Source organism: Centruroides sculpturatus, unplaced genomic scaffold (assembly GCF_000671375.1).
Source record: "Centruroides sculpturatus isolate CEXI.00-Female unplaced genomic scaffold, Cexi_2.0 scaffold49, whole genome shotgun sequence".
Lineage (NCBI taxonomy): Eukaryota > Metazoa > Arthropoda > Arachnida > Scorpiones > Buthidae > Centruroides > Centruroides sculpturatus.
In genome coordinates, this window is record NW_019384317.1 from 445051 (window position 1) to 456914 (window position 11864).

At 29.6% G+C, this 11864-nt stretch overlaps 1 protein-coding gene across 1 annotated transcript in view; it reads right to left on the reverse strand.

Moving 5' to 3' along the window:
* The window catches only part of LOC111623918 (CCR4-NOT transcription complex subunit 11-like), a 43036-nt gene that overhangs the window by 29136 nt on the left and 2036 nt on the right, over nt 1-11864 (reverse strand). The window contains exon 2 of the mRNA XM_023366652.1: nt 8453-8618. Coding sequence (XP_023222420.1) covers nt 8453-8490 — 38 coding nt within the window. The 5' untranslated portion in view covers nt 8491-8618. The remainder of the gene's footprint in view (nt 1-8452; nt 8619-11864) is intronic.

Here is an 11864-nt window from a genome sequence, read left to right on the forward strand (position 1 = left end):
CCTTAAAACATTGAGATTGTTCTGTAGTTACTCTTTAATTTTTTTGAAATTCATGCAATGTTGTAATATTTTTTATCAAAAAAATTGTCACAAGATGTCATTAATATACACTTACAAAAAACACTAAAAATATAGACTGGGTATGTTTTCTAGTAAAGCTGCTTTGTTAGAAGACAGTTAAGCTACTTCCACTTTATGTTAGTCACTGTAGTGCTAGTGTAATGAGGTTCACAAGTGCTAAAGACAGAAGATGACTACCCACCATAAATTATATGCATATTATGTACTGTATCTCAAATGAAAAGATTTGGCTACTTTGCACCAAAATGGGATATCTTTTTTTAGTTTGGCAAATAAAAAATCATTTAGTGCATTGGCTACTTTTTGAGCTACAAAAATTTGACTTGCTATATTTCTAGCTACATAAATTATTTCATTGTTTGTTTCAGCCTATAACAGCAAATTTACTTTGCATGTAATTTTATAGTTTGTGATGACCTGCAACAATTACAGATCAATAATAGATATATTTGTTATATTGTCTTGTATCCATTAATTTTACTCTCTCTTGTATTTAAATTACATATTCGGGGGGCGCTATAGTCGCTGAGGCTGTTGGTGAGTTTTGAAGTGAAGTTGTACTTGTTGCGGCTAAGCTTTTGTGATTGCCTTTATTATGGATAAATTTGTTAAAATTGGGAATGTACGAATTGGGATAGTGCCAAAGAAAAGGAAGCAGCCTTTGAGAAGAGCACAAGGATATTAACAACACCACCAGGTAAATGTTTGCGGTCCTGTTCCACGGGAAGTGCTATTAAAGTGAGAGACACTAGAAAGAATTTGGATCAAGAATTATTCTTCTAAGAATAAGAGGTATGTTGAGTGAAATGAAAGATGCTATAGAATTAAAAATAGAGACGGAATTACGTTTAGTAAAAGATAATTTCGTGCAAATGAACGATAAGATTAATATACTGTTGGAGAGAATCAATAAATTAGAATCTGTGTACGATTGCGGAAATGACTAACAATATGCAAATGATCACTACTCTAACCAAAAGAGTTAACACACTTGAAGGCAATAATCTAAGGAAAATAAATTTGGTACTGTTTAATGTGGAGTTGAGTGATAGGGAAAATCTTTTTGATACAGTATTGAAGTTAATTCGGGATGTTGTTGGTTTATCGAATGTCCTTGTTGACTGTGTTGGACTTACTAAAAATACCAGAAATAATATGATGGTTTTGGTTTCCTGTATTTCTATGCAGGCGAAAAGAGATATATTGACCAGCTGGAAGAGTAAGTGTAATAAATTGGATGTCTCTGACTGGAGGAAGGCAGTGCGCATAAGGGAGGACCTGTCTATTGAATGTAGAGAGAAGAGAAAACAACAGATGGATAATTTAAGACAGGCCAGAAAGGAGGGGAAAATTGCTTATTTTAAAGGTGATAAATTGGTGATAGGTGGAAACATTCGCAAGGCTGTCAAGGATAAAGAAGAGGATAGTTGTGTCAGTGATTCTTTTTTAGGAGTAAGCATGATTCATTAAAAATCCTTAGTTGGAATATGAATGGATGGAAGAGGGAATATGAAATGGAATATTGGAGCATTGTGAGAAAGTTTCATATCACTTGTTGGATGGAAACCTGGTTGGGTGAATTAGATTCAAGAAAGCCTCCGACAGATGTAAGTAACACATACAAAATTTATAAGATTAATGCTACTAGTATATTTGATAAAGGGTGAAAAAGAGGTGGGATGGTACTGTTGATTGATAAAGAATTGAAAGAGGTGGTGGTTAGGGTTTCTCAAACGGGATTCCAGTATCCCAGTTGTTTTTTTAACCCGGGAAATTTTTCTTATCCTGGGAAATCCCGCAAATTTCTTAAAACTTCACTTTTTTTCTTATTTTGTGTTAAGGTTGAGGAATTTTGCAAATAGAAAGCATAATTAACTCATTCACTGTCAGAATACATTTGTATTTATTAATTTTAAACCTACCTATTAGTTTTTTTAAATTTTTGCTCGTTATAGCATGTCACAAATGGTCAATAATCAATATATAGCTTATTTGTGGCAGGACTATAAAAATTCNCAGAATACATTTGTATTTATTAATTTTAAACCTACCTATTAGTTTTTTTAAATTTTTGCTCGTTATAGCATGTCACAAATGGTCAATAATCAATATATAGCTTATTTGTGGCAGGACTATAAAAATTCTTTACTTGTCGGAACCTGTAATATCTGGAATAATTGTGCTTACGCTGTCTTGAGTTTTAACCATGCTCGGTAGCTTCAATAAATGCCTGACGCCAGATTGTGCAAATTGGGCAAGGATACAAACGAGTAAAAAGTCTGCAAGTATGAAGTTTTTCTTCATAAACCTGATTATTAAAGCCAAATGAATTGCTAAATTATCGAGCTCTAAGTTTGATGCCGCTATTAAAGCAGCCAAGGTAGACAAATCAAGAATACTAGAGAGCGAAAGAAGTACTACAATCTCGAAAAACGAACTCGAAATCTTCCAGGCTACAGGTGAAAAAACACATAATATCTGTCTTCTCTTAAATGCATTAAACACTATTCCAATCACATCAATTGAATCGGAAAGGGCATTCTCGGTGGCAAGACTTTTCATTACTAAAATAAGAATTAGAGTGAGTTATCGGAGTATTGACCATCTTTGCTTTTTAAAATCTTATAAAAGTTTGCAATATTTTGTATTATATTTTATTTAAAAAACGAAAATTACCTTCTAAATTAGAAGTTCATTTTTTTAATTTTTAACTCAATTCAAAATATTTTTTTTTGTTGTTGTTGTATGCAGTTTCCAGCAAACTTTAATTAATTTTTTTCTATTTGTGAAAATTTCTACGTTATTTAAAGGTAATTTTTATTATAGGCCTATAGACCTTACACAGCATTATTAATATGATTTTGGAGGTTACAGAACTTTAAAATTACTTTAAAAAATGGAAAATAATTATATCATTTGATTTCAAGATATTTTGTATACCTTAAAAATAATTAATTCTATCCCGGGATCCCGGGACAAGCAAAAGACTGGGAAATGAGAAACCCTAGTTGCTACGATATTATCGTCTGGTTAAACCTGATTTCGGCATGGCAGGGTATTTAAGGGATGTTGGAATCTCAATTGCGACGAAAAAACAGATTGCGAAACTGCGGTTGAACTGTTTTATGTCAAGAAGTGCTTCTTTGGTGTGTATAATTTGCAACCAGATCTGTAGTTACAGTGATTGGTGCTTTCATATGTTTAGTAATTGTGGAACTGATATGTACGGGGAATATTTAAGAATGTTGAGTGGTGGTTTTAATTCCGATTTCGTGGATTTGTTAAAATTTAACAAGATGTTAAAGAAATTTGATGGTTTGAATTAAGCGAATTTATTGTTTTGTTTTTCCCCCTTTGATATTGTATTGAATTATATGTCAAATAAACTATTATTATTATTAATTACATATTCAATTCAAACTAAAATAAATTATTTTGTAAAACATATTACTAAATTAAAAATACATCTTTTAAGATTAATATTTTGTAGTATTAAAAAAAATTTGTTTTGATTTTATATAAAGTAAAATATATAAGAAAGGCTCATTTTCATCAGAATTGATAATTTTTCTGAAGTAAACAAATTTTTATTTACATTCCAAATTGAACAAACCAGACTGTGTTTTAATTACAGAAAACAATAGGTACTGTTATTTACAAAACCTATTAATCATTAAAGCAAAACTAACACCTGAGAAATCGTTTATATTTTCATTTTACTTAAATGCAGTAGTGAATAATAAATTTTATTCAATATCCATTTAATTAGCAGTTTTTTATAAATATTAAAAAGAATTTTACCATGTGATTCTTGACATGATTTTTAATATTGTAATCAATTTTAGTTTTTGTACTGTATATTTTTTTATAACAGAATTCTTTTTTTACTTGAATTTTTTAATGTACCATATTGGCCTCAATAAATGAACTCCAAATTTTGGAATCCTTGCTTCTGAAAAGAAAATTAGAACTTGAATATAAGTCACATTTTTATGAACTTGTAAAAAAATAATTATTGATGTAAATTTTTTGATTTATTGTTTGTAAAATGTATATTTTCTTTTTGATAATTGTAATTACTTAGCCCAAAAGTAACAGGGCCCCACCCTTTATACTAATAAAAATTGATAATGATATAAGATAAATTTTTATTATTACAGTAGAGCATTGATTATCCAACCCTCAATTAACCATCACCTTGGTTAACCGACCGCGTTCTAGTCGGCAAATTAAAATTTTCGCTAGTGATGTGGCGCTACAATATTTGGCTATGTCTTGGCTACTTTAATATTATTTTTACGTGTTTTAGCTGGCAACACTGGATCAACCATGAAAGGGAGCCAGTATTTAAAAGAGGCTTAATTTTCTAATTTTTAACGATACAATAGTGACGATTATTATTTTTTAAAAAAATTTGATAGGCTTAACATGGAGGAAAATTCAACGCGAAGCAGGTTAATAGCAATATACTAATATACTAATTACATGGGATATAATAATATACTACCCTAATAATGGATTTTTTCATACTTTTCGGTTATCCGACTTTTCAATTATCCGACCAACCCCAGTCCCCAATTGGGTCGGATAATCGAGGCTCTACTGTAATGGATTTTTTCATACTTTTCGGTTATCCGACTTTTCAATTATCCGACCAACCCCAGTCCCCAATTGAGTCGGATAATCGATGCTCTACTGTAGTTTTATTTGCATACAAAAAATTATCAATTTGCATTAAAAACTTTGGAAAATCATTAAAACAATACTTCTTCACTTTCACCTTCATCAGAACTTTCATTGTCATCATTAATTTCATTTCCAAATATTTGTAAATATAATCAGCATAAATGAATATTTGATTGTTTTCTTAGAAATTTTTAGAAATTCAATTTAAATCATCTATAATTGATTGGGAAACTGTACTCAAAGAGTTTACATTTTATAGAAATATAATATAGGTGTCTGAGGCATACAAGTGACAAATTGCAACTTATTGTTTCTTATGATGCCAGAGAAGTAGGTTTCCTTGCATATTTCACATGTATTCTGAAAAGTGTACTTTCAATTTTATGACTACTATTGAGAATTATAGAAAACTAAGAAAAACAAACTAAAACATTGTGTTTCATTTTTGTCTTATTTTTCTATAACAATCTAAAACAAGTGATTTTAAATTTATGTATTCAATAAGGTTATAAGAGAAATTTATACTCTATAACAGAATAAATTTGGCAATAAATTTTCAACAACATTCTCCCAATTTCTGACAATTGTTTCATTAGTAAAGACTAACAGTAAAATAAAGAAGTTACCAAATTAAAATTTCTGTACAAGTTCTGATTCTGTTGAATATAATAAGAACAAATTGGCTTAGTTTGGTTGATCATTCAAAAACAATCAACTAACAAATTATTTACAATCATGCTAAACACTTCCCAAACCTAGTTTACTGATTGCATCAGATGGATCACAAGTTAGCTGACTTTTAGCATTGCTAAACAATCAATATACCACATTTTAGCATCAATTTAACCCTGTACAATGTGTACCACATACAGTTATCTAAATTGAAGAAAATTTAATTGGACCCAAATATAGGTCAAAAGCAATTTTTTGTTCCTTTAAAACTGGAGGGGAACATTGACTAATATTCAGGTATATAATAATATATCAGCTTTTAGCAGAAAATTGTTATTTAGTTAAGGATGACAAAATCTTTTGAGCAAATCCTCATTGATAAAAGATTTTTGTAAAATTTGTTTTTCCTGCACTTAAATAATGAGGACTGTCACACTGGTAAGTGACAGTCCTCATTATGTAAGTGCAACAGATGGTACCTGTTTTTTTAGAAACTAATAAATATTTTATGAACTTCCAATATGTAAAAAAATTCACTTAAAAAATTACTAACTCAAAACTAATCATTGAATTTGAATGAAAAATGTATTGAATAATTCTGTTTTTAAATATAGAACAAATATATCAAATAAAAGAATTGTAAATAAATTGTACAGTACAAAAAAAAAAACTTTTGCACAAAAAAGGTTCTCTGGACCAAGTGGCAGCTCTGTATGTATAAGTTTTAAAATATTATACAGTAGATTCCCCCTATAACATGGGTTCATATAATATGGATTTGTATAACACTGTGAAAAAATTGCGATCGTATTCATATAAACACTAAAAGAGACTCGTATAATATGGTAAAATGTCATCGCTGACTTGTGTCGCAACAGGATTGGTTGAATTAAGACCAATAGCGGATATTGCACAAACCATTGAGTTTAAACGAGCAGCAGACCTACTAAAAACCATTTATTATTTAATGGCCATAAAAATTATATTTATATTATTGATGTCTTTGGAGACATCAATAATATAAATATAATTTTTCACAAATTTTCAGCAAATTTTTCACAGAAAAATAACTTATCAGAAAACACACGCCCGCCGTTCGATGTGCTGCTCCACAACGAAAACAAGCTTAAGCAATGGCGTCGTCAAACGGTGTACACTCGGTAAGTAATCCTACAATTTTTTGTTTTTAGCATAGTTTATATGGATTATTCCCAAAAAATTATACATGTTTTGGAAATGTTGAGTCAAATTAGTCTAGAATTGATTAATTTTATGGAAGAAAATCTTTCAAACAGCTGTAGTCCCTAAATTGCACACGTGCTGGACTNTGGGCTGCAATTTGAAAAAATTTGAGACCTCTAGATTCTGTCTGTCCTTCCTTAATCTCGAGAATGAAACTAGATGAAAGTCATGAACAGATATGAAACACAGAATTCATATAAAATGGAACATATCTACCGTGTTATAGAGGGTCTACTGTATTTTATCTCTAGTCTGTGATATACACACCATTATTTTTAATGGAATGATGACACATATTTGGTAACTTCATAATTCAATCTTGAAAGAACTTTCTTATTTATTATGCAAAATAATTTTTGAAGTTCTTACCATGAAGTGAATCACAAAGATCCAAGCCAATAATTTGTTTTTGATCATATTATGTGGTATCCAAATATCATAGTGTTTCACATAATCAAGCTTCTTTAAATGGTCAAATATGATGGCTGAATGACCATACAGTTAAGGTGGTAGCTGGCCATTCTGGAGATCTGGGATTGAATTTAGATAGATTGAAAATGCCAAAAAATTTTTGGAGGGGTTCATCCAGATAACTCAGGCTCCATCCTTCACCATCCAGCTGTCCTATTATGAGCCTGGTTGAACTCATAAAGGGCTTGCTAAAAAGGCCATCTTAGTGCCCACAGGACAGAGTTAAAAAAAAAAAAAGTCAAATGCACTACTTTTTGAATAGTTTATAATTTCGTTTATTTTCCATGTAGTGTAATGAATGTTATTTTCAATCTAGTCACCTTCAATGGCACTAAATCTTTCCAAGTACAGAGGATCTTCCAGGTTAAAATCACCAGCTTTGAATTTAGCAAACTATTTGTGAACTGTTGATTTAGCAACAGTACAGTCACAAATAGTATATATTTCATTTATTGTTTCTTCCATATTTTTGTCTTTCCAGAAAAAGAAAAGCATCAAATGTTGAAAATACACCTTGTCTGCTTTCATTTTAATGAAGATTAAATATTATTTAAAAAATCCTAACAAACTTTTTCTAATGGATGCATCTTGATATATTTCATTTTATATGCATATATATTTTACTTTTTTAATAGTTTTGACATCCTGCAGGATGTCATCTATCAAAAATTGTTACAAACTTTCTGGACAATCATATTGCAATTTACATTAATATGAATACATATCTTGTAACTTATGTTAACATGGATACAGATAATTTCTGATGAGGGAAAAAATATCTTTCAAATTTGATTGAAAATTGATTAATAATGTATGGTTTGCTTGAAAATTACAAACATTCTTAATATTGCTGTATCTTTTATAGTCTATGTTTTTCTCTACATTAATGATGTTTCAATTACACAATGGTCATTACTTTAATGATCAAATGAGATCATAAATGTAGAAAACATTTAAATGAATCATCTGGCAATTTTAATGAACAATCCTGCATTTAAATAGAAAAATGATAAAAACGTTTCAATAATTTATCTTAAGTGATAATATCACCCTATAACTGAAAATATTGTGTATTTTGTTCAATAGAAAACAATATTCAAAATTTAATTTTACATTTAAAAAAAATAATGTGTAATAAAGCCATCTATATTAATGTTTACATACTATATATATAAATTAATAAATTATATTATAAATAAGTTAAAATATTATAACTAATCAAATATCTTAGTTAAAATAATTATGAACTAAATCTAATTTGAAATATTCTTTTATATATTAATATAACATTCTTACTTACTTTAACAATTGTGATAATTCTTTAATAGTTAATGCCATAGTAAATTATTTATTTAATAAATTCCTGCATGATAAAATAAATTTGGAGTAACATATGAGACAAAGATGAAGAAACTACAGATTTTCATTGCTACTAATTCTTGAAACTTTTCATGGTTGCAGTAAACCTAAAAATTAATTAAAATATTTAATAAATAAATTACTATGAATGATAGAAATTTATTCAGAAAACTTGTTTTTATTAAATAAAAATTAAATTATATCTTTAAATTTATATTATATCATTTAATATAACTTCAAAAATAAGAGAAATCACAAAATATAAATATTCAATATAAGACATTTACAATATGACTACTTATAAAGTTTTCAAAAATAAAACAACAGTGTACATAAATTAATTTATTAAATAAACTGAAAATACAGATATTCCTTGATTAATGTGGTTAATTAATCCCTTGACATAATCATGTATATCAAAATCATGTTTATCAAATACAGTATCTATATTAAGTAGAGATAGCTGGTAAATCCATGTTAATTAAAACTTCTGCCATGTCTATAAAGGGATTGCTGAAATTAATTTTGTGTATTAATCAAATCCCGCATTAAGCAAAGGATACCTGTAATAATTTGAACAGAAAATTGATATATTATAATCTATTTGTATTAGGAGTTAGAGCAATAAATTTTCTTTTTTAATTAAAAGATAAAGAAAAAATTTATGCAATATCTTTTTCTTCACCATTTGTCTTGAAAACTTAAATTAAAATTGCCTTTAATAATAATATGTAAGAGAGATTTTAAAATATTCCAAGAAAGAACAAACAAAAATGGAAGTTGTAGCTGACAAGTAACATTCTGAATATTGGGCTGCAATTTGAAAAAATTTGAGACCTCTAGATTCTGTCTGTCCTTCCTTAATCTCGAGAATGAAACTAGATGAAAGTCATGAACAGATATGGAAAGCTTATGGGCAGGAGACCCCAGTTAACATGACTTCTAGTTTGCACTGGAAGTCATGTTATTTCAATTAAAAAACTTTTCCCTGAAAGGAGTTAGATAGATGACCAGCATGACTATTGCTAACAGGAAAATATGATATAGAGGGAAGACACTACTAATTTGAGGTGGAGAGCATATATTTTAAATTAACCTTTGTACAGAGGGTTAGACAGATATGGTGCTATCATGATGTAGTGGAGAATAAACATGGAAAATTTTTTAAGAATTTTCCCATGCATTTTTCTTGTTACCGTTTCGGAAAACTTTTCTTAAACAGTTATGTCTAGTAAAGAAAAATTTTTTTATTGTCACATAATTCCTTTTGCAGTAGTTTTTGGCTAGATTTTGGTGATATCCACAAAATTCTTTTCTGAATATAGACGTCGTTCTCCAGTGCTATGTGATCGCCCTTGATGGGTGTATCCATCGATCACTGTAGTTGTTAAATAAGTTAAAAATATGATTAAAAACTGCAGATCGGCATTGTGATGATGTCACAATAAATAACTGCTAATTTTTCATAATTTATTATTAATGAGAAATTCATGCAAAAAATTTAATCACACATGTTTTAAATGTTTAATTTTTATTATTCAGATCAATTGTATGTAAAATTGTAGGTTAAATCATCATTTATTATCATAACATTTTTTAAACCTTCTGGACAGACTATGATAGAGTATAGACAGTATGACTCACTGTTTTTAGAATCAACATATATAAAGTATATCTGTGATTCTGAAGAGTATATATATGTATACTGTTTAGAGTCACAGATATACTTTATATATATATATATATATATAATATATATTAGAGGTATACCCAGAACTGATATATTAGAATGGTTGTGTTCAGAAGACTCAACAGTTCCGGAGCTGTTCAGTATTGTTCTGCTGAATGCCCTCTACAGTAGTGCTGTTTAAGAACATGTTTGGTGTTTTAACATCACACTTATTAGCATCTTTCATTTATGCTACCTAATGCTAGCTGAAACTGATCAATGATGGCTGCTTCCTGTTCCAATGCATATGTCACTGATTGTTCAGCAGATGTAACTACATAAAAGCTACTGATTGAAACACCTTTGCTCAGTTATACAACTGCTGACTCTGGTAAACACAGCTAATGCTTCTGATATATCAGAATTGGTTTGTTTTACAAACTAATATGCTGATCTTTATTTATATGCATCTTTCACATCATTTTGCCATGGATTAATTTATAGCAATGGATATTCATGCTGTAAACTAACCCTTTGTACACAGTGTCCTGTAAGTGATTTGCATTGATGGTCACATAATATATATTGTCACTTTAAGTGAGTGCCAAATTGGTATGGGACTGGCTTTGTGGGAAACCAAATAAATTTTTAACAATGGACAGGCAACATGCAGGTATGTTGCCAGGTCTGATGATATTTCATGCCTGTTGGCAATTTTGGCAACAATTTTTTTAATCTGGTGATTTTCTTATACTATTATATTCAAATTTTTTCCTAAAAACAAGGCTAAAGTCTGGCCTAGACAAACTACACAATTACAATTGCCTAGGACCCAGATCTGAAAGGGGCTCTTAAAATCACTTATAAAATTGCTTGTCCTGACTGACTGAATGACTTACTGATTCATCATTGCCCAGAGCAAACCGCTAAACCTAAATAGGTGAAATTTGGTTCACAGTTAGGGTACATCATAAAAATGCACACTAAGAAGGGATTTTTCTAAATTTTCCCGTGCGGGGGGAGAGAGAGAGCATTAAGGCTTAACTGGAAGAACAGCTTCTACTGTACTATTTTAGATGCGATTTTTTGTTTTTATCTGCGTTGTAGTAGGGTATGCCATGAGAATGCACACTAAGAAGGGATTTTTTGAAATTTCCCCTCGGGGGAGAGGGAGAGGTTTTAGTCTTCATCGAGTACTTAGGTGTATTAAATTAATAACATTTCAGACATTGTTATAAATATTTTTATGTATTTCGATTTTAAAAATGTTCAAACCGTTTTAAATTCGAATTTGTTATTTCGTATTCGTATTGTATGCGTTTTAGTAGGGTATGCCATGAGAATGGACACTAAGAAGGGATTTTTCTAAATTCTCCCGCGGGGGGAGAGGGAGAGGATTAAGCTTAACCGGAAGAATGGCTTCTACTGTACTATTTTAGATGCGATTTTTTGTTTTCAACTACGTTTAGTCTTCATCGAGTACTTAGGTGTATTAAATTGATCACATTTCAGACATTGTTTAAATATTTTTATATATTTCAATTTTAAAAATGTTCGAACTGTTTTAAATTCGAATTTGTTATTGCGTATTGGTTCGATTATAGAACGATTGTAAACGTTTCAGAAAATTGATCAAATTGAAAATAGTTCGTTTGATTTTCGGCAATTCTCTTCAGCGGTAGGT